This window comes from Hypanus sabinus, chromosome 10, assembly GCF_030144855.1.
Source record: "Hypanus sabinus isolate sHypSab1 chromosome 10, sHypSab1.hap1, whole genome shotgun sequence".
Classification (NCBI taxonomy): domain Eukaryota; kingdom Metazoa; phylum Chordata; class Chondrichthyes; order Myliobatiformes; family Dasyatidae; genus Hypanus; species Hypanus sabinus.
In genome coordinates this window covers 133220719-133243684 of record NC_082715.1, presented here as the reverse complement: position 1 = coordinate 133243684, position 22966 = coordinate 133220719, and the positions used below count along the sequence as shown (strand labels likewise).

The 22966-nt window shown below is 41.9% G+C and overlaps 1 protein-coding gene across 3 annotated transcripts in view; it reads right to left on the bottom strand.

Annotated features, from left to right (window-relative positions):
* atg5 (ATG5 autophagy related 5 homolog (S. cerevisiae)) overlaps positions 1–22966 on the bottom strand; it is a 158876-nt gene that overhangs the window by 125248 nt on the left and 10662 nt on the right. For all 3 annotated transcript variants that reach the window (XM_059983020.1, XM_059983019.1, XM_059983021.1), the window contains exon 3: positions 14066–14193. In XM_059983020.1, the coding sequence (XP_059839003.1) occupies positions 14066–14193 (128 nt within the window). The remainder of the gene's footprint in view (positions 1–14065; positions 14194–22966) is intronic.

The window sequence follows — 22966 nt, the reverse complement described above, 5'->3', positions numbered from 1 at the left end:
TGAAAATATGCAATGTTCACTGGATTCTTAAATTAATGGAGAATTTTGTATTCCCTTTGTTCAAATTAGTTCCTTTACAATTGGGCCTTCATATTTCCTTTATCCCACTGCTCAATTCATCTTTGTCTCTCATTCTTCATCTCTCACATTGACTCTGGGCAGGTTAGGTGAGAAATCCAGTGAGAATGTCAGATCAAGTAAGGGAGAATCACAGCAGCATATGGTTTGGAGCAGCAAGCAGCCTACTGGAGGAACAGCGGACTCAACAGCATCAGTGGGAGGAAAGGAAATCTCAGTGTTTCTGTTGAAGCTCTTGAATCACGTCGTGCTGCAGGGTCTTTCATCCAATACGTTAACAAAGGGACTTGGGATTCCTTGTGCAGGTTTTTCTAAAGGTTAACTTGCAGGTTGAGTCGGTAGTGAGGAAGGCAACTGCAATGTTAGCATTCATTTAGAGAGGATTAGAATACAAGAGCAAGGATGTACTGTTTAAGGCTTTATAGAGCACTTGGAATATTGTGAGCAGATTTGGGCCCTTAGCTAAGAATGGATGTGCCGACATTGAAGAGAGTTCACAGGAGGTTTACAAAAATGATTCTGGGATTGAAAGGCTTACCATACAAGGAGAGTTTGATGGCTCTGGGCCTGTACACACTGGACTTCAGAAGGGTGAGCAGAGTTCTCATTGACACCTATCAAACAAAGTGGAGTGGATGTTTCCTATGGTGGAGGAGTCTAAGACCAGAGGACACAAAGCCTCAGAATCAAAGGATGGCCATTTTGAACAGAGATGAAGAGGAATTTCTTTAGCCAGAGGGTGATGCTGCTGTGATTCTCCCCCACTTGATCTGGCATTCTCACACTCCAACTGGATTTTTAACCTAACCTCTCCAGAGTCAATGTGAGAAATGAAGAACAAGAGACAAAGATGAATTGTGCAGCGGGATAAAGGAAATATGAAGGCCCAACTGAAAAGGAACTAATTTGAACAAAGGGAATTACAAAATCCTCCACTAATTCAAGAATCCGAGTGAACATTGCATGTTTTCAATTAAAGTGACTTAAGCAGGACTTTACAATATTACAATACTGATCAGTACTGCAATACAAGACCAATTATTTGTTTTAAATGAAGACAAAGAACATTATGCGGATACAGTCCACTTCAATGTAATTACATATGCAGTCAATAGAAAGCCACTGGATTCAGCACATCCAATATCCCCCAAGCCCATATTCATTAATGCATTGTAATTGTCACTGCCTACATTTTTTCCAGTTTAATAGCATAATAGAAAATTATATAGAGATGCATCAATAGATATAAAAGTTACAGGAAATTCTAAAAGCAGCACAGGGAAGAGCTCCACATGAAAGGAAAATCCTGCCTGACAAACCTAGTGCAATTTTTTTTGAGGAAATTACAAACAGGGTAGATAAACGAGATGTAGTAGATGTGATGTACAGGTGTCCCCCATTTTTCAAACGTTCGCTTTACGACAACTCGCTGTTACGAAAGACCTACATTAGTACCTGTTTTCGCTAACCAAAGTGGATTTTCACTTTTGCCAAAAAAGACGCCCGCTTTATACATGTGTTTACCCCAATAAAGGCTACAATGACCGTGAAACCTTGTGTGGGCAGTTGTTTGCGCATGCGTGTACGTGCCGATTTTTTTCCCGCCAAATCAACTTTGGCTCAGTCTTCCTGATTTTGATAAGAGAAACGACACCGTATGTACAATATTTCTACCTTATATAGGGTGTATATTTATCATATAATTTCTGCTTTTACTATATGTTAGTGTTATTTTAGGTTTTGTGAGTTATTTGGTATGATTTGGTAGTTATTTTTTGGGTCTGGGAATGCTCAAAAATTTTTCCCATATAAGTTAATGGTAATTGCCTCTTCACTTTACGACATTTCCGTTTAGAAAATGTTTCATAGGAACACTCTACCTTCGGATTGCGGGGGAAACCTGCACTTGAAGGCCTTTCACAAGTTGCCACATATGAGGCTGCTTAGCAAGATTAGAGCCCATGGAATTACAGGGAAATTACTAGCATGGGTGGAGCATTGGCTGGTCAGCAGAAAACAGAGAGCGGGAATAAAGGGATCCTATTCTGCTTGGCTGCTGGTTACCAGTGGAGTTCTACAGGGGTCGGTGTTGGGACCGCTGCTTTTTACAATGTATATCAATGATTTGGACTACGGGATTAATGGATTTGTGGCTAAATTTGCCGATGATACAAAGATAGGTGGAGGAGTGGGTAGTGTTGAGGAAACAGAGAACCTGCAGAGAAACACAGAGTTTAGGGGAATGGGCAAAGAAGTGACAAATTAAACAGGCAGACTTATTTAGATGGGGAGAGAATTCAAAATGCAGAGATGCAAAAGGACTTGGGAGCCCTTGTGCAGGATACTCAAAGGTTAACATCCCGGTTGAGTCGGTGGGGAAGGGGGTGAATGCAATGTTACCATTCATTTCTAGAAATATAGAGTATAAGAAAGGGGTGTGATGTTGAGGCACTCATGGGACAACACTTTGAGTATTTTGTGCAGTTTAGAGCTGCTTATTTTAAAGGATATACTGACATTGGAGAAGATTCAGAGAAGATTCACTAGAATCATTCCAGGAATGAAAGGGTTACCACATGAGGAACATCTGGCAGCTTTTGTGCTATATTTCCTAGAGTTCAGAAGAATGAGAGGGGATCTCATAGAAACATTCTAAATGTTAAAAGGCCTGAACAGATTAGATATGGCAAAGTTATTTCCCATGGTACGGGAGTCTAGGACAAGAGGGCACAACTTCAGGATTGAAGGACATCCATTTAAAACAGATGCAGAGAAATTACTTTAGACAGAGGGTGGTAAATCTCTGGAATTTGTTGCCATGAGAGGCTGTGGAGGCCAAGTCACTGGGTGTATCTAAGGCAGAGATAGATAGGTTATTGATTAGCCAGGGCATCAAAGGGTATGGGAATGACTGGAAGAATTGGAAGAATGGTAGAGCAGACTCAATGGGACAAATGGCCCACTTCTGCTCCAATATCTTATTGTCTTATTGGGGGTTTGGTGGTTGCTTCCCCAGAAAACATTCTGTATCATTACTTTCCATGACACTTTCATTCTGACTGCTACAGTTGTAGTAGAAAATTTGTGAACCCTGTCTCTATTTCTGCATAAATAACCTAAAATGTGATCAGATCTGGATGAAGGGAAGCTAACTGAATAACACAAAAATACTATACTTGTTCATTTATTTATTGAGATAAATGATCCAAAATGTCATTGTTGGATAAAAGCATGTGAACCTTCACTTTCATTAACTGGTGTGACCCCCTTGTACAGCAACAACCTCAACCAAACATTTCCGGTATCTGTTGATCAGACCTGCACATTGGCTTGGAGAAATTTTAGGTTTCAACTGTGGGATATTAGTGGGCATCCTTGCATGAACTGCTTGCTTCAGGTCCTTCCACAACATTTCTATAGGATTAAAGTCAGGACTTTCACCAGTCCAAAACATGAATTTTCTTGTTAAACTATTCTATTGTTGATTTACTCTCGTCTTTCTGATGATTATCTTGTTGTATTATCTAACTTCTACTAATCTTGAGGTGACAGACTGCTACCCTGACATTTTCTTGTAAAATATCTTTATACAATTTTGAATTAATTGTTCCCTCAACCATAGCAAGCTGTCCAGGCCCAGAGGTAGCAAAGCAGACCTAAACCATGATGCTCCTTCCACCATGCTTCACAGTTGGGATGAGGTTTTGATGTGCAGTGCCCTCTTTCTTTCAAATATTGCAATGTGCATTTCTACCAAAAAGTTCAATTTTTGTCTCATCTGTCCACAGAACATTATCCCAGAAGTGTTGTAGAACATCTGCATGGTCTTTTGCAAACTTGAGACGTGCAGTAATGTTTGTTTTTGGAGAACAGTGGTTTCCTCCATGTCCTTTCATGAACACTTTTCTTGTTTTACATTCATAAAGCAGATGTTCATTATCTGGGACAGTGTGGATTTATTTCTCCACCCACAAATAATTAATGGAAATTTTGTACTGTACTGCCAGCACATTATTGCTATGCTTTAGCACCATCTACTGGTGAACTTGTAAAAGCAAGGAAAATATGCACAAAACCACACAAGATCATCTTATGTGTTCCAACAAGCCCAATTATCTCTGTAAGAATCACACACATTCACTTGCATGTGTGATCATTTCTCAGTAATTAAAAGAGCACTCACAAAGTTGTCCGTACCCTGGAAATGCCAAGGCCAGTCACAGTCAATTCCAACAAGATTTCACCATGCAGTCAACCACTGAAAACAGATTTATTATGATCAAACCAAAAGTCTCTATACTGTTTGGATAGTTTAAATGGATTTTTAATGACCACTGTAACTACAACTCCAAATTATATGGAGTGAGATAGATTGGATAATTGAGAGCTGTTGCAATGTTAACCTTGCACTAGTAGTGTGACCAAGGAGAGCTGGGAGAACACACACCAGTCCTCATCGAGGGGAGAGCCATAAAGAGAGTGAGCATCTTCAAGTTCTTGGGTGTCAACATCGCAGAAGATCTATCCTGGACCCAACATATTGATGCAATTATGAGAAAGGCACACCAGCAGCAAAGTTTGAGGAACTTTAGTTAAGTCACCAAAGGTGTTAGCATATTTCTACAGGTGAACTGTGGAGAGCATTCTGACTGGCTGCATCGCCATCTGGTGTAGTGGTGCCAATCCAATTAAGTGGAAGAAGTTGCAGAGTTGTAGATTCAACCAGTTCCATCTTGGGCATTAACTCCCTCAACCCCTCCCTTCCCATCAAGGCTATCTTAAAAGGCAATGCATCAATGGAGGCAGCAACCGTCATTAAGTACATCTAGCATGTAACATCTTCAAGGCTCACAGTAAATTTAATATCAAAGTACATACAGTGCTTATAATTAATTTGGCTTTTTTGACACTGATCACAGAAAAGACTTTTGGGTCAAAGGGAAAATAAATTGGTCAAAATTTATTACAATTATTAAACAAAATAATTGACTGCTTAAGTGTTCACCCCATTCAAGTCAGTATTTAGTAGATGCACCTTTGGCAGCAATTTAAAGCCTTCAGTCTGTGTGGATAGGTCTCCTATCAGCTTTGCACATCTAGACACTGCAGTTTTTCCCATTCTTCTTTACAAAACTGCTCAAGCTCTGCCAGATTGCATGGGGATCATGTGTGAACAGCCATTTTCAAGTTCAGCTACAATTTCTCAATTGGACTGAGGTCTGGACTCTGACTTGGCCACTTCAGGACATTAACTTCACTGTAAAGTCATTGCTGTGTAACTTTGGCTTTATGCTTGGGGTCATTATCTTGCTGGAAAACAACTCTTCTCTCAAGTCACAGTTCTCTCGCAAACTGAATCAGGTTCTCCTTCAGGAATTCTCTGTATTTTGCTGCATTCATTTTACCCTCTACCTTCACAAGCCTTCCAAGGCCTGCTGCAGTGAATCATCCCCACAGCATGATGTAGCCACCACCATGCTTCACGGTAGGGATGGTGTCTTTTTGATGATGTACAGAGTTTGGCTTACACCAGTGTTTAGTTTGATGGCTAAAAAACTCAATTGTGATTTCATCAGACCATAAAACCTTCTTTCAGCTGACTTCAGTCTCTCACGTGCCTTCTAGCCGAGATTCCATGAGCCTTTTTCAATAGTGGCTTTCTCTTTGCCACTCTCCAATACAGCTGCGACTGGAAAAGCATCTGGACACCAGTTGTTGTATGCATAGTCTCTCACATCTCAGCCACTGAAGCTTATAACTTTTCCAGAGTCATCATAGGTCTCTTGGTGGCCTCCTTCACTCGTCCCCTTCTTGCACGGTCACTCAGTTTTTGAGGACAGCCTGCTCTAGGCAGATTTACAGCTGTGCCATATTCTTTCCACTTCTTGATGGTTGACTTAACTGTATTCCAAGGAATATTCAGTCAGACATTTTCTTGGAACCATCTCCTGGTTTGTGCTTTTCAAAAACCTTTTCATGGAGTTGCTTGGAGTGTTCTTCTGTCTTCGTGGTGTAGTTTTTGCCAGGATACTGACTCACCAGCAGTTGGACCTTCCAGACACAGGTGATCTCCATTTAACTGATTATGTGACTTCTAAGACCGGTTGGCTGCAACAGGGATGATTTAGTGTGTCATATTAAGGGGGGGGGGGGGGTGAATAATTACGCAATCAATTATTTTGTGTTTTATATTTGGAATTAATTCAGATCACTTTGTATAAATGTTTTCACTTTGACACAATCTTTTTCTGTTGATCAGTGTCTAAAAAGCCAAATTAAATGCACTGTGATTCAATGTTGTAAAACAATAAAACATGAAAACTTCAAAGGAGGGTGAATATTTTAACAGGAACCGTATATATCACCATATAAAACCTTGAGGTTCATTTTCTTGCAGGTGTTCACAGTAAATACAAAGAAACAATAGAATCAATGAAAAGCCACACACAATGCAGACAATCAATGCACTAAAGCCAAACTCAACATATACAAAACTAGAGAAAAAAACAAACATAATATGCAAACAATAAATATTGATAACATGAAGTGTCCTTTAAACTGAGTCCATAGGTTCTGGGAACAGTTCAGTGTTGAGTTAAGTGAAGTTACCCCTCTAACTCAAGAGTCTGATGGCTGCAAAGTAATAACTGTTCCTGAATCTGGTGGTGTGGATCATGAGGCTCCAGTACCTCCAGCAGCAAGACGACAGCCTGGTCTCGATAGTCGGTGTTCAAGATGATGGATGCTGCTTTCCGGCAACAGTGTTTCTTATAGATGTGCTCAGTGACGGGCAGGGCTTTATTGTGAAGGACTGGACTGTATCCACTACTTTTCATAAGTTTTTCCGTACCAGGCCATGATGCAACCAGTCAGTAAATACTCCGCCACACATCAATAGTTTTAACAAAGTTTTAGAAGACATGCCAAATGTTTGCAAACTTCTAAGAAGAGTGCTGCCATGCCTTCTTTGTAACATCAGTTGTGTGCTGGACCCAGGACAGGTCCTCTAACATGATAACACCAAGGAATTTAAAGTTGCTTACCCTCTCCACCTCTGATCCCTGATGAGGGTTGGGTCAGCAACCTCAGGTTTCCTCCTCCTGTAATAAAGAACCACAGCTCCTTGTCTTGCTGACATTGAGTAAGAAATTGTTGTTGTGCTACTGCTAAGCCAAATTTTTAATCTTTCTTTTAAGTGCTAATTTGCCGCCACCCTTGACTTGGCCCACAACAGCGGGGCCATCAGCAATCTGAAATATGGTTTTGAAGCTGCACTTAGTCTCAAAGTGATAAGTATAAAGCAAGCGGAGCAGGGAACTAAACTCACAGCCTTGTGATGCACTTGTGATGGAAATAGTAGAGATGTTGCTGTCAATCTGAACTGACTGGAAGCTGCAAGTGAAGAAATAGAGGATTCAGTTGCATGAGGCAGTACTGAGGCTTGGATCCTGGAGTGTTTCCATTAGCTTTGAAAGGATGATACCATTGAATGCAGAGCCATAGCCAATGAAGAGTATCCTGATGTACACATCTTCACTGTACAGATGTTTCACAGCTGAGCTGAAAGCCAATGAAATTGCATCTAATGTTGACCTGTTGCGATGGTAGGCAAACTGGAGTGGGTCCATGTCCCTCCTTAGGCAAGAGTTGAAATGCTCATGACCAACCTCTCAAAGCACTTCATCACAGGTGACAGTCGTTGAGAGAGGTTACCATGTTCTTCTTGGGCACCAGTATGATTGAACCCTGCTTGAACCAGGTGGGTACTGCAGACCGCCAAAACGAGGTTAAAGATCGCAGTGAATGCTCCAGCCAATGATCAGCACAGGTGTTCAGTACACAGCCAGGTACACTGACTGGGCCAGATGCTTTCTATGGGTCCATCCTCCTGAAGGATACTCTTATGTTGGCCCGAGACCAAAATCACAGGTCCATTGGAGGCTGTGGGAGTTTGTGAAGATGCCTCCATATTTTGACAATCAAAGCAAGATCACCTGGGAGTGAAACCTTGTTGTCACATTTATTAAGTTAGATTTACTTTGTAGGAGGTGACAGCATTCAAGTCCTGCCCCAGCTGTTGAGCATCTTTCTGAGATTCCAGTTTGGCCTGAAATTAACATGGCTTAACAGGAGTCATCCATGGACTTTTTATTTTAATTGACCACCAGCCCTGATCTAGCCCTCAGCAGATTATGCATTTCTTGGTCCATCCATGACTTCTGGTTGGGGAAGACTAAATAATTTTGTGGGAAACACACTCATCCACAACTGACTTTTGACAACCATGGTGTATTCATTCAGATCCTCTGAGGAGTCCTCGAACATGGCCCAGTCCACTGCTCGAAGTAGTCATGCTGCTGCTCCACTGCCTCTCACCACTGTCCTTACTGCTGTAGCCTTACCCTTTAGACTTTGCTTGTATGCAGGTAAGAGGAGGACAGTCAGATGACCAGAATCCCCAAACTGTGGAATAGGGATGGAAAGGTTGGCATTCCTTATGGTAGGATAGCAGTGAATGAGTGTGTAGGGACTCCTAGTGCTGCAAGTGATATGCTGATGAAAATTGGGCAGAGATTTCTTCAAGTAAGCCAGATTGAATTCCTGGCAAGAATTTGAAAGGCACCAGGGTAGACGGTTCCTGTTCACTAATTGCGACATTCAAAACCTGGAGTGCCTGCTTAACATTGGCCCCTGGCCGTATGTAAATTATGGTCAGGATCACAGAGGAGAACTCTCTCAATAGGCAGAATGGACGACACTTAATCATTAAATGTTCCAGGTCTGGGGAACAGGAATCCAGTAAGGCCACTATTTACGAAGAGCATGAAGAGTATATCATGAAACACAGGGCCCCCCCTTTTGCCCTCTTCAAATCAGCAGTCCAGTTCATCCAGTGTATTAAGCAACCCTCAGGTCTGACTAACATATCCAGTGTGTCTGAGGTGAGCCATGTCTCCATGGAACAGAAGACAACAATCTCTCATTTCCTGCCAATACAGTAATCTTGCCCTTAGGGCCTCTATTTTATACTCAAGACTGTACATTTGCTAACAAGATATTGGGTAGAGGAAGTTTTACACTAAGCCAGACCAAAACAGCAGAAAGTCCTCCCCTTCTCCCTCTTTTCCAGCCACGATATTTTACCTTCACCCTCTTCAAAGTGATGTACCAACATTTCTGAGAGTCAAGTCCTTCAGGATATTGTAAAATGGCCAGTTAGTTAAGATGGTTTAAAACTATGTTACTAAAGACAGAAATTACAGACCACAGATTGCAATGATAGCAGTTCAGAAGAGGTAAATCTTGAAGTTTGGTGAGCAGCCTGCAAAATGTCACGACGTGTCATCAGCGCCTTCTTGCAATGATCTAATTACTACCATCAGGGAGATTGCACAGACCCTAAATTTTTTTTTAAAAAACAGGTTCCCCTCTGCCATCAGATTTCTGAATGGTCCATGAACATTACCACACTATTTTGCTTTCTGTGCATATTTGTTTTATGCATGACCGTGCTGAGACCGCAGCTATTTACAATATACGTTAATGATTTAGATGAAGGGATTAAAAGTAACATTAGCAAATTTGCTGATGACACAAAGCTGGGTAGCAGTGTGAAATGTCAGGAGAATGTTATGAGAATGCAGGGTGACTTGGACAGGTTGGGTGAGTGGGCAAATGTATGGCAGATGCAGTTTAATGTGGATAAATGTGAGGTTATCCACTTTGGCGGCAAGAACAGGAAGGCAGATTACTATCTAAATGGAGTCAAGTTAGGAAAAGGGGAAGTACAACAAGATCTAGATGTTCTTGTACATCAGTCAATGAAACAAAGAATGCAGGTACAGCAGGCAGTAAAGGAAGCTAATGGCATGCTGGCTTTTATAACAAGAGGAATTGAGTATAGGAGTAAAGAGGTCCTTCTGCAGCTGTACAGGGCCCTGGTGAGACCACACCTGGAGTATTGTGTGCAGTTTTAGTCTCCAAATTTGAGGAAGGACATTCTTGCTATTGAGGGAGTGCAGCATAGGTTCACAAGGTTAATTCCTGGAATGGCGGGACTGTCATATGTTGAAAGATTGGAGCGACTGGGCCTGTATACACTGGAATTTAGAAGGATGAGAAGGGATCTGATTGAAACATATAAGATTATTAAGGGATTGGACACACTGGAGGCAAGAAGCATGTTCCCGCTGATGGGCGAGTCCAGAACTAGAGGCCACAGTTTAAGAATAAGGGGTAGGCCATTTAGAACAGAGATGCGGAAAAACTTTTTCACCCAGAGAGTGGTGGATATGTGGAATGCTCTGCCCCAGAAGGCAGTGGAGGCCAAGTCTCCAGATGCATTCAAGAGAGAGTTAGATAGAGCTCTTATAGATAGCGGGGGTCAAGGGATATGGGGAGAGAGCAGGAACAGGGTACTGATTGTGTATGATCAGCCATGATCACAGTGAATGGTGGTGCTGGCTAGAAGGGCCGAATGGCCTACTCCTGCACCTACTGTCTATTGTCTATTGCATTTTATTGTAATATATGATTTTTATGTATTGTACTGCACTGCTACTGGAAAAAAATGTCAGTAAAAATAAACCTCATTCAAGTCTAGTGTTAAGATTCAAGTCTACTGAAATAGGCCTCAACATCTATGCAAAAGTACCCGCTCATTAATGCAATGGTTCGTTATTTCAGGATTGTGCATTTTTAATAAACACTTATTAATGGAAATTACTACAATAAGAAATACCAACTTTGGACTTCCTAAAGAACTTACTAGAATCATACAAACCTGCACAGAAATAAATAATAAACTAATGTGCTTTGCATTCATTATTAATTTTTAAATTTGAACTGTGTCATAGATGCAAAAAAATAAAAATCCTTCAGGTTATTTGGAAGATGCAAAGGGAATTTTTTTCCAGAGCTGTTTAGTGTTTCAAACAATACTTCCTTAATTAGCACCTCAAAACATTTACCATTGTGGTTTATGGAGATGGTCTACAACATTTCTTGCTTGGAAAATTGTGGCCATACTTCTAAAAGTAATGATTGGCTTCAGAAGATTTGGAACACTGGTAATATTTTATCAGTGTCATGTGTAATGAGTGAAAAGCTTTATATAGAATTCCAAAGAAACATACAGGAAGTAACAAGCAATGGCAGAAACCAGAATATCATATTCCAGTTACAGAGGAAGTGCAATGCACATAGACAAGTCAAGTGCAAGGGGCCATATCAAGGTAAATTACAAAAATCATCTTGCACAAGACATCCACTCAGGAGACTTTTAATAGTGGGCTAGAAGCTGTTGTGAAATGAGACCACCAATACGTCACTCAAGCATTTCCCCCAGAACACCAATTGATTCAATGCTGAAAATGGATACTGAAACATTCATTATATACTAATTGTTAATGAAGTACCACTGTACCAGTAAAATGATACAAACCTCCAAAACATTAACTCCATTGCTCATATCTGCCAAGCTGCCTCATTTGCCAAGTGTCTCCACCATTCTCATTTCATCTCCTAAGTCCGACATTATTAATTTCAGGACTTCCAGTTTCAAGTAGGGTAGTTAGCCAATGGAACTAATTTGACAAAATAAGAAGGCCTGAGAAGTATGCTGCTATTATCTTATGCTCTACCAAAGGACCTTACTGAACTTTAAGCAATAAACAGGCAATGTTTTGGGCCAAAACCCTTCATCAGGACTGGCTTCAGTCCAAACCATGGACTGTTTATTTACTTTCATAGGTGCTGCCTGACCTGTTGAGTTCCTCCAGAATTTTGCGTGGCTGCTCTGGATTTCCAGCATCTGTAGAATCTCAAGTTTAAACAATCTTTACTTTCAGATTCTTGTTAAGCCTGGATGAAACTATGGTGTTGAATGTTGAACCGTAGTCCAAGAACAGCATTCTCACATAACCATCTTTCTTCTCCAGATGTGCAAGGACAGTATATATAGCAGCGGCTATTGTGTCATCTGTCGATATTGACCGGCCCAACATATCTTTTCTGTTTTGCAGCTTCCTACTACTAGTGCATTCTATTGAGGAAATACAAGTATTTTGGTTCCCTGTCCATTTGAAAACACTCAGCCCCATCATTGAAACGCTCCTACAACCAATGGACTCACTTTCAGGGACTTTTAATCTCATGTTCTCACTATTGTTTATTATTTCAACTTTTTATATTTGCAGTTTGTTGTCTTCTGCACTCTGGTTGAATGCCATAGGTGGGCAGTCTTTCACTGATACTTTTTTTTTGGTTATTATTCTATAGGTTTATTGAGTATGTCCACAAGAAAATGAACCTTAGGGTTGTATATGGTGACATACATGTACTTTGATAATAAATTTACTTCAAACTTTTTGAACTTTGAAATCATTTAAGATATAAGATCCAAGATGGCAGTGCGACGCAGCTTGCAGCAGCCACTCTGGAACTGATTATCCGTTATTTGTGAAGTGGGGTGCCGTGTGCAATCATAATCGATTGAAAACGGACGTGGAAGCACGGAGAAACATCGGGAAATTCCAGGAAGACCTTCTTCGTTGCTGCTGCTGCTGTGAGGTCCAGGATTCTGCTGGGAAGAACAGGCCCCCAGTCCTCGGGGTCGCGTTGGCGATGGCCGTTAGCGGGGCCGTCTTAATACGCTCGGCAGAGGATGGTGCTCGGAGAAGCTGTGCCAGAGGGGATGGTCGTCGGCTAGGAGGTTCGACGGACTCAGGTCACTTTCAGTGTGTGCTGCGTGTGCGAAGCTGGTTTTGACAGAGCTTCCATTGTGTGCTGCATCTGCGAGGCTGAGTCGGGCGGCGCCGTGGAAGTCCATAGCGGGGGTATTCCCTTCTGCCGCCAGCGTGGGTTGGCGAGTCTGTCGGGACCCTGGGGACTTGTGGAAGCTGTGGTGATTTCTTTTGAACTTACAGTCCTTTAACATCTTGGACTATTTGTACTGTGCCCATAGTCTGTTTTTTTTTTATCAATTATGCTATTGTTTGCACTGTTGTAACTATGTGGTTTTGTGCAGGACTTGTAGCTTTAGTTTTTGGTCTTGGTTTTGTCTGGCAGATTTTGGAGCTCCTTTCTGAGGAACGTGCTAGATGGTAGCGCGATATTAATGAGCAGCAGCCTCTCTGGACTCTGGCTTGGGGATTGCCAAATGTTACATGGATTTTCTGGTGTAGTCTGTTTTATCATATGCTTTTATGATATCATTCTGGAGGAACGTTGTCTCATTTTTTAACTGCATTGCATTTGTGGCTTCTAAATGACAATAAACTGAATCTGAATTTAGCCAGCTTGCATTGACAAGTACTTTCTCAAATAAGCGTCCTTTCCAGTCTCCTTTTGTGGAAAACGTGTCTTGATGGTTGCCCTTGAGGACCCTATTCATCCAATACAGAAACTACAATTACCTAAATCAGTGAAAGACCCCTTTCAAAATCAACTGGAACTGCTAAAGGAACTGTCCAGCTTTTCTAACAGCACCACACGTTCAGCACCTCTAATTTCAAATAACTCAGAAGCAACAGATGGAACTGAATCCTCCATCTACTTCAATAGCTTGAAGAGTCAGTCTATTAAACTGAACATTCATTTCCGGATCTTTTTAGGCTTCAAAGTACATTGAGCAGTTTCTCACTCCACAGCATTAAATCAGCTTAGGGGAAACATTGATAAGATCCCAAATTTCATTTTACTTCCCCCCCCCCCCCACTTACCCACACACAATTCATATGCAATATTTTTTCCAAACTCTAATATTAATACATCTAGAATATACACGCTCAATACACCCAAAATACTGCAAGAGTTTAAAGTATAAGCAACTTCATGACTAAATGGGTGAAGAATGTGTTCTGAACAGTAATATTGCAAGTGACAATTATGAAATAGTTTTCAAAAATTAACACCCTTTCATCAGAATTAAAATGCATCCTTTAGTGGTGGATGGGGCAGTTATACTCAGCTTCAATTGGAAACTCACCACTTCAGAGGTACACCTTCATATTCAAACCACATCTCTCCCACATCCTCTTGTCTCATAACTTTCTGGAAGTGCTTTTTAGCTTTGTCAGTGACGAGCATCAGGTAGCTGACTCTCGGTAAAAGCAGCTGGAAAGAAGTTATAGTGTTACAAAGTTGCTTGCTCTGAAAGAAGACACTGAATCATGAATACTTAGAAAATGTAGCAGCAGTGGCTAGAGAAATACTCAAAACATTATCCATTTGGTATCACATACACTGATGACGAAAATTTACTTTCTATTTCAAGATTCAAATCAACAAATTTGGGTTAGAATACAAAAGTGATTACTTTTAAACAAATATCTGAAATACTGACATTTAAGTAAAACAATATAGAATTAAATGTACCCATGTGACAGTCTCTTCAACTCAACTTTTCAGTTAAACAGAATCCTGTACATTGATTTCAGTTCAGCGTTCAATACCATCATCCCGCAGAGACTAGTGGAGAAACTGTCACTGCTTGGCCTTAACACTGCCATGTGTCGCTGGATTCTGGATTTCTTGACAGAGAGACCACAGTCAGTCTGTGTTGGCAGAAACATCTCTGACTCCATCACACTGAGCACTGGATCCCCACAAGGCTGTGTGCTTAGCCCAATGCTGTTTACACTGCTAACACATGACTATGCAGCCAGGTTCAAGGAGAACCTGATCATTAAATTTGCTGATGATACCACAGTGGTCAGGCTCATCAGCAAAAATGATGAAACAATGTACAGGGAGGAGGTTAAACACCTAAAGAGCTGGTGCAGTGACAACAACTTGATGCTTAATGTCACCAAAACCAAGGAGATGATCGTCAATTTCAGACAGTCTCAGCCTGAGCACACACCCTCAGCATCAGCAGCTCCACAGTGGACAGAGTGGAAAAATCAAGTTCTTTGGGGTGCAGATCTCAGACAATCTCACCTGGTCCAGGAACACCACTGGGATTGTGAAACGAGCCCAGGAGAGACTGCACTTTTTGAGGAAGCTTAAACAAGCATCACTCCCCACTAACATCTTAACTACATTCTACAGAGGAGTGGTTGAGAGTGTGCTGACCTTTTGCATCACAACCTGGTACTCCAGCTGCAGTGCTGCTGACAAAAAAGCCTTGCAGAGGGTGGTTAGGGGAGCAGGGAAGGTTATTGGGGTCTCCCTACCTTCTGTCCAAGACCTCTTTCAGAGTTGATGCCTCCAGAAGACACGGTACATCATTAAAGACCCCTCACACCCTCTCCATGAACTGTTTGTTCTTCTGCCATCAGGTAAACGTTACAGGAGCATCAAAACTAAAACCACAAGGCAACTAAACAGCTTCCTCCCAAAGGCAGTCAGACTGCTAAATAGCTGCTCTACCTGACTCTGCTTTGGACACTTTTATCTTGCACTGGACACTTATAACTTGTTTTTAACTGACATGTGGTTGTTGTGTTTTTACTATTTATTGTTATGTTTATTATTCAGTGTTGCATTTGTTCTGTTATGATTGCACTGCTCCTGGGAAATGCCGTCTTATTCTGCCCTGCAGAGCTGATGTACGGTTACAATGACAATAAAGTTTTTGAATCTTGAATCCTTCCAAGTCAAACAAGTACTTTACATTGATCAGGACTTGCATCAGTGAAGCACAAAGCCAAAATATTCTTTCTGCTTCATCCAGCTTCAATGTCAGATATGCAACTCAATCAATGTATCTAATATCTTTATAAAGCAAAAAAAGGACTATTACACCACTGAAAAATTCTATCACCATTGAATAGTACTTGGGAGAAATTGCCTGTTGACCAAATGCATTTCTAGGTCTACTAACAAGATAAGACATAGGCAAACTGTTAGTGGAAGAACATTTGCAGAGGGGCAATGGTAAGGAAACCAAGCCAGGGTTTTTTTGGATAACAAAGGAGGCACAGAAAAAGAAGCCCACCGAGGCGCTAGGTGAGTTAAAAAACAGGGTGAATATTGGAAGATGATGGGGAAGCGAGAAAGAAAATACAAGCTGAGTGTATGAGTAGAAAATGGCAGTTAACAGGTCTTAGAGAAAATAAGAACAAAACATGCTTGAAAGACTCAACAGGTCAAGTGGCATCCATAGAAAAAGGTTCAGACTGCAGACTTTTTGTCAGAGAAAAAGCAAAATCGAATCAATTTGAAAGAAGCGGTGGATAGAAAACAAACTTTTTCTCACACAAATGCAGTCTAATCTGCAACTGTTCCATCACTTCCTGTTTCTGCTTTAGAAACTTAGCATCTGAAGATTTTAGTCATTTAAGTCTTTATAGTAAGTGGAAAAGAAACTGTGAGGTGGACCAAGACAAGAAAAGATGAGTACTTCATGCAAGTCTTCAAGGAACACGAGAACATAAACAGAAGTAGGCCACTGATTTAAAAGTTATGAGTGTAAACAAGGAATTTCCAGTTCATTACAGACAAATTGTCTCATGCTTTCTTGGTATGCTTCAAACATTCACGCCATTGTCAGAATGAACTAAATCACTTGATTTTTATGAATCCGAGTCACATTATAATCACCGTTCACTAAAAGTGACAGGATCAATTAATCGTCTCATTACACAATACTACATCTAAAACACCCAATTGGTTTTATTGACCAGTGTTGTAGAGGAAAACACTTTTTCAGGAAAAAGGTGCAGCCAAACTCTCAGTCCAAGAGATGGTAATGGACAGTACCGTAAAGATCAATGATAAGGCACGCAAATATGGCTGCATGAATTCAAGGCTCAATGCAGAGGTGATAGATCAGCAATAACCACATCCATTCTCCTTTAAACAACGCATAACTACACTCAATGGAACATTTCCCTATGATGCCCACTAATTTGAGCTTTGATGTCTTTGATGTCATGCTGTACCTACTGCCAGGTAACAAACGATAAAGTCATTTTCGCTCCCACTCTGGTCCTGATTTGAAAGAGGCCCCAATAAAATCCGAAACCAAGTAGCTTGATGAAAGGAATACCAAGCGTGGCTAAGCGGGCGAGTAAATGCTTTTTGATAGCACTGACACTGATACATTCTAACACTTTCCTTTTCACTGGAAGCAGGCTCATGGGCCAATTGGTAGCAAGATGTTGTGTTTGCGGCTGCTAGTACAGGCAGCCCCTGGATTACGAACAAGTTCCGTTCCTGAGTCGGATATGTACGTAAGTCGGAACAGGTACATCTGGTATTATTTAGCGTCAGTCAAACGTTTGTCTTAGTATACAGTACATATTTTACCTGTCTACGCATATAAAACACTTAGGAAATGTATGCATTTCATTAATTAAACCACTGCATTGCTTAGTAATAATTGTAGCTTTCATCGGGGCAGGGCCTTTCACATGCTCCATTATTCTCACTTTATTCTTTATCTGTATCCTTTAACGTTGTTCTGATCATTGACCGACTGTAGCCTAAAGCTTTTCCAATGACCGATGGCATTTCACCTCTTTCCAATCACTTTATTCTCACTTTATTTTCAATTGCGATCGTTTTCCATCAACAGAACAGAAAACTGCGGATTTTATGTTCTATCACTGAGCAGCAGTGAATCATCTGATTGGCCTATCAGAGTGCTCTTTAGGAACCAGTTGACTTGAACAGCATTTCTGATCTGGCTATTGCTCACAATCGCACTTAATAAAAAAAAAATACAGCAGCAGCCGCGGGCAGCAGGTGTTGTGCTGCTCCGGGTCCTAAAGTCCACCTGCACTGAGACAGGTTAAATGGGACAATTGGGGGCAGTGCTGACTGGAAAGGGGGGGGGGGGTGGGTCAGGGTGAATCTTGCTAAGAAATACAAATACAAAGTTACACACTCAAGACAGTGTTAACGGCAATGACTTAAAATGGCAGACGGCATCGTGATCCGACTTAAAATAGCGGATGGTGTTCTCCTCCCTCTGTCCGTAAGTCAGACGTTCGTAACTCGGACTGCCGTACTGCATTAGTATTGGAATGAGATTCAGCTGATTCTGGAGAGCAAGTGTTCTCAGTTTCCTCAATATCAAACATGATGAATCAAATTGACTGCAGACGGCTTCTATTGCCATAAGACACGGAAGCAGAATTAGGATGCTTGGCCCATCTAGTCTGCTACTGCCACTCGATCGTGGCTGATTTATTTTCCCTCTTGAACCCATTCTATTTCTTTCTCCCTGTAACTTCTGGCGCCCTTACTAATTGAGAACCTATCAATCTCTGCTTTGGCCTCTGTATCCAAACACTTGGTAAACTTGGCCGCAAAGCCATCAACTCCACCTGATGTGAGAAGTAGTGGACCTAATACTGACCCCTGCAAAACAGCACTAGTCACCAACAGCCAACCAGAAAAAGCTCTTTATTCTCACTCTTTGCATTCTGCTCGTTAGCTAATCTTCTGTCCATGCTAGTACCTGTCCTGTAATATCATGGACTCATTGTTCAGCAGCTTCATGTACGGCACCTCCTCAAAGCCTCTTCTGAAAATCCAAATAAACATCTGATTCCTTTGTCTATCCTGCCTGCTATTTCCTCGAAGAATTCTAGATTTATAAGACCATGAGATATTGGAGCAGTATTAAGCCATTTGGCCCATCAAGTCCGTTCTACCATTTCATTATGGCTGATCCAATTTTCCTCTCAGCCCCATCCCCTCTCAGGCAAGATTCCCACCCCACCCCCCAAGTAAACGATGCTGATTTTGGTCTATTTTATCATAAGCCTCCAAGTAGCCCAAAACAACAAATTTTTATTATATTTTACTGAGATACAGTGCAGAATACGACCTTCCACCCTTTGAGCCATGCAGCTCAACAACCAATTTAATGCTGGCCTAATTACAGGACAATTTACAATGAACAATTAACCTGTCTTTGGACTGTGAGAGGAGACCAGAGCTCCTGGGGAAAACCCAAACGTTGCACAGGAAGGACGTTCAGACCCCTAACAGACAGCGCTGGAACTGAACTCTGGAATGCCCCAAGCTGTCAAAATATCACTTTGACTGCAACGCTAACAAGAAATTAGGGCTTTTCAGGACTTTCTGGCTCGCTTCAGTCATGATTTATTACAGAATTGGCGATGGCCAATAAAGTAAGTTAGGTTTAGGCAGAGTGCCTATTGGCAGTGGACCAGAGTTAGAGGGGTTAGTTTGAGGCTTTGGCGAGAAGAAACCAAGCCCAAGGTAAGTTTCTGGTTAAGTTTATTTCTTACTTTGTCTATTAGTGCATAGTTAGTGCAATGAAAATGGGTACAGGGTCAGTGGTGTGTTCTTCACATGAGATTCTGGGAGACCTCCCTGATGACCACATCTAAGTGAAGTACATCCAGCTGCAGATCCTTGTAAAACTGTGTTAGGGAACTGCAGCTGCAGCTGAATGACCTTCAGCTCATATGGGAGATCAGTACAAGGAGGTACTGTAGTCACCCTGAAGTTGCAGGAGGCAGGTAGATGGGTGGAGAGATTTCCCCCTGTGGCCATTCCCCTCAATAATAAGGACCGAGTTGGATCGTTGGTGGGGGAAAAGACCTTACCAGCAGGAAGCCACAGTGACCTGATCTCTGACACTGAGTCTGGATCTGTGGCTCAGAAGGAAGAGGAGCAGGGAGAAGAACAGTGCAGATAGGGAATTGATTAGTTAGAGAAGCAGACAGAAGATTCTGTGGACGCGAAAGAGACACTCAGATAGTATGTTGCCTCCCAGGTGCCAGGCTATCTCTGATCGGGTCCACAGCGCCCTAAAGGGCAAGGGTGAGCAGCCAGAAGTTGTGTTAGGTATGTGTACTAATGACAGAGGTAGGGAAAGGGATGAGATGTTAGAGAGAATATAGGGAGCCAGACAGGAAGATGAAAAGCAGGACTGCCAGGGTACTAATTTCCTGGTTGCTGCCCATTCCACATGCCAGTGAGTGTAATAGGATGATTTGGCAGATGAATGTGTGGTTGAGGAACTGGTGCAGAAAGTAGGGTGTGGGTTCAGATTTCTGGATCATTGGGATCTCTTCTGAGGAAGGTATAACCTGTAAAAAAACCCCAAAAAAACGGGTAGCTGAACCCAAGGGGGACCAACATCATTGTGGGCAGCAGGTTTGCTACAGCTGTTGGGGAGGGTTTAAACTAATTTGGTGGAGGGGGGGGGGAGAGGAGAAAAACTGAAGTGATAGGTCAGAGGATGGGGGCAGTTGGTATACAGTAGATGCAATGTGTAGTGAGATTGAAAAAGGGGAGGCATATGACAGGACAAAATTGCAGTCAGTGGAAGGGTTGAAATGTGTCTAAACTAAATAGTAGGGTTTGAGTTTAAACAGCTTGGAAAAGTAAGGATAAGATAAAAGGGAAAGTTAGTGCAGGACAGGTTACAAGTCTCCAGAATAAAATAAAAAGACAAAAAGCTCAAAAACATGGTAACATGGAGGCAAGGTTGAAAAGGATGAATACAGGAATGAAGATGTCATATTTGAATGCACGCAGTGTACAGAATAAAGTAGATGACCTAATAACATAGTAAGAAATTGGCAGGTGTGACATTGTGGGCATCACTGAATCAGGCCAGAAAGAAGATCACAGTTGAAAGCTTAATATCCAAAGATACGCACTGTACCAAAATGACAGGTAGGTCGGCAGAGGGTGTGGGGTGGCTCTGTTGGTTTACAAAAAGGAAGTGAAATACATAGAAAAAAGTTACACAGGACAAGAAGATGAGAAATCCTTAGGGGTAGTTAGGAGAGCGCAAAGGTAAAAAGACCCCGTCCAAGTTCTTCTACAGACTCCCTGTTTCCTCAACACTACCTGCCCCTCTACCTATGCTTGTATCAGCCACAAAATTGATCCCAAAGACATTAATTACATCATCCAGATCATTAACACACAACATGAAAAGGACTCCTGCAGAACACCAGTAGTCACTGTCAGTCAACCATCAGACAGTAGGTGCAGGAGTAGGCCATTCAGCCCTTCGAGCCAGCACCACCATTCACTGTGATCACGGCTGATCATCCACAATCAGTACCCCGTTCCTGCCTTCTCCCCATATCCCTTGACTCCGCTATCTTTAAGAGCTCTATCTAACTCTCTCTTGAAAGCATCTAGAGAAATGCCCTCCACTGCCTTCTGAAGCAGAGCATTCCACAGATCCACAACTCTGAGTGAAAAAGTTTTTCCTCAACTCCATTCTAAATGGCCTACCCCTTATTCTTAAACTGTGGCCTCTGGTTCTGGACTCCCCCAACATCAGGAACATGTTTCCTGCCTCTAGCGTGTCCGATCCCTTAATAATCTTATATGTTTCAATCAGATCCCTTCTCATCTTTCTAACTTCCAGTGTATACAAGCCCAGTCGCTCCAATCTTTCAACATATGACAGTCCCGTCATCCCGGGAATTAACCTCGTGAACCTATGCTGCACTCCCTCAATAGCAAGAATGTCCCTCCTCAAATTTGGAGACCAAATACTCCAGGTGTGATCTCACCAGGGACCTGTACAACTGCAGAAGGACTTCTTTGCTCCTATACTCAACTCCCCTTGTTAAGAAGGCCAACATGCCATAAGCTTTCTTCACTGCCTACTGTACCTGCATGCATACTTTCAGTGACTGATGAACAAGGACACCCAGATCTCGTTATACTTCCCCTTTTCCTAACTTGACGCCATTTAGATAGTAATCTGCCTTCCTGTTCTTGCCACCAAAGTGGACAACCTCACATTTATCCACATTAAACTGCATCTGCCCACTCACCCAACCTGTCCAAATCACTCTGCATTCTCATAACATCCTCCTCACATTTCACACTGCCACCCAGCTTTGTGTCATCTGCAAATTTGCTTACTTAGGTTATTTTTAATCCCTTCATCTAAATCATTAATGTATATTGTAAATAGCTGCAGTCCCAGCACCAAGCCTTGCAGTACCCTACTAGTCACTCCCTGCCATTCTGAAAGGGACCCGTTAATCCCTACTCTTTGTTTCCTGTCTGCCAACCAATTTATTTTATCTATGTCAGAACCCTACCCCCAATACCATGTGCTCTAATTTTGCCCACTAATCTCCTATGTGGGACCTTATCAAAGGCTTTCTGAAAGTCCAGGTACACTACATCCACTGGCTCTCGTCTATTTTCCTAGTTACATACTCAAAAAAATTCCAGAAGATTAGTCAAGCCTGATTTCCCCTTCGTAAATCACGCTGACTCGGACTGATCCTGTTGCTGCTACCCAAATGTGCTGCAATTTCATCTTTTATAATTGACTCCAGCATCTTCCCCACCACGGATGCCAGGCTAACTGGTCTATAATTCCCTGTTTTCTCTCTCCCTCCTTTCTTAAAAAGTGGGATAACATTAGCTACCCTCCAATCCACAGGAACTGATCCTAAATCTATAGAACATTGGAAAATGATTACCAATGCGTTCACGATTTCTAGAGCCACCTCTTTAAGTACCCTGGGATGCAGACCATCAGGCCCTGGGGATTTATCAGCCTTCAGTTCCATCAGTCTATCCAACACCATTTTGCTGCCTAATTTGAATTTTCTTCAGTTCCTCCGTTACCCTAGGTCGGGGGTCGGCAACCTGCGGCTCCCGAGCCATTTGTGGCTCTTTCACCTCTGTGCTGCGGCTCCCTGTGGCTTTGGGAAATAATTGGTCAGTATTTAATTAAAATGTATTTTATGTTAGTTTGTTAGCTTTTGAAATGTAATTCTAAATTTGAAGATTATGGTGATCTTGTACAATCTAAGTGTGGCGACATCCAAAACGGCTCACCATTAGCCAGCATTCCGGCTAAGGGACTTAGCCTACGGGGGTTTGTGAGTACGCGTCTTTTGCAGCATCTGCGTCCATGGAGGCTGGGTTGAGAGAGGCTTAAAAGCAAGGCTGTTTAGTTCGAATAAAGCTA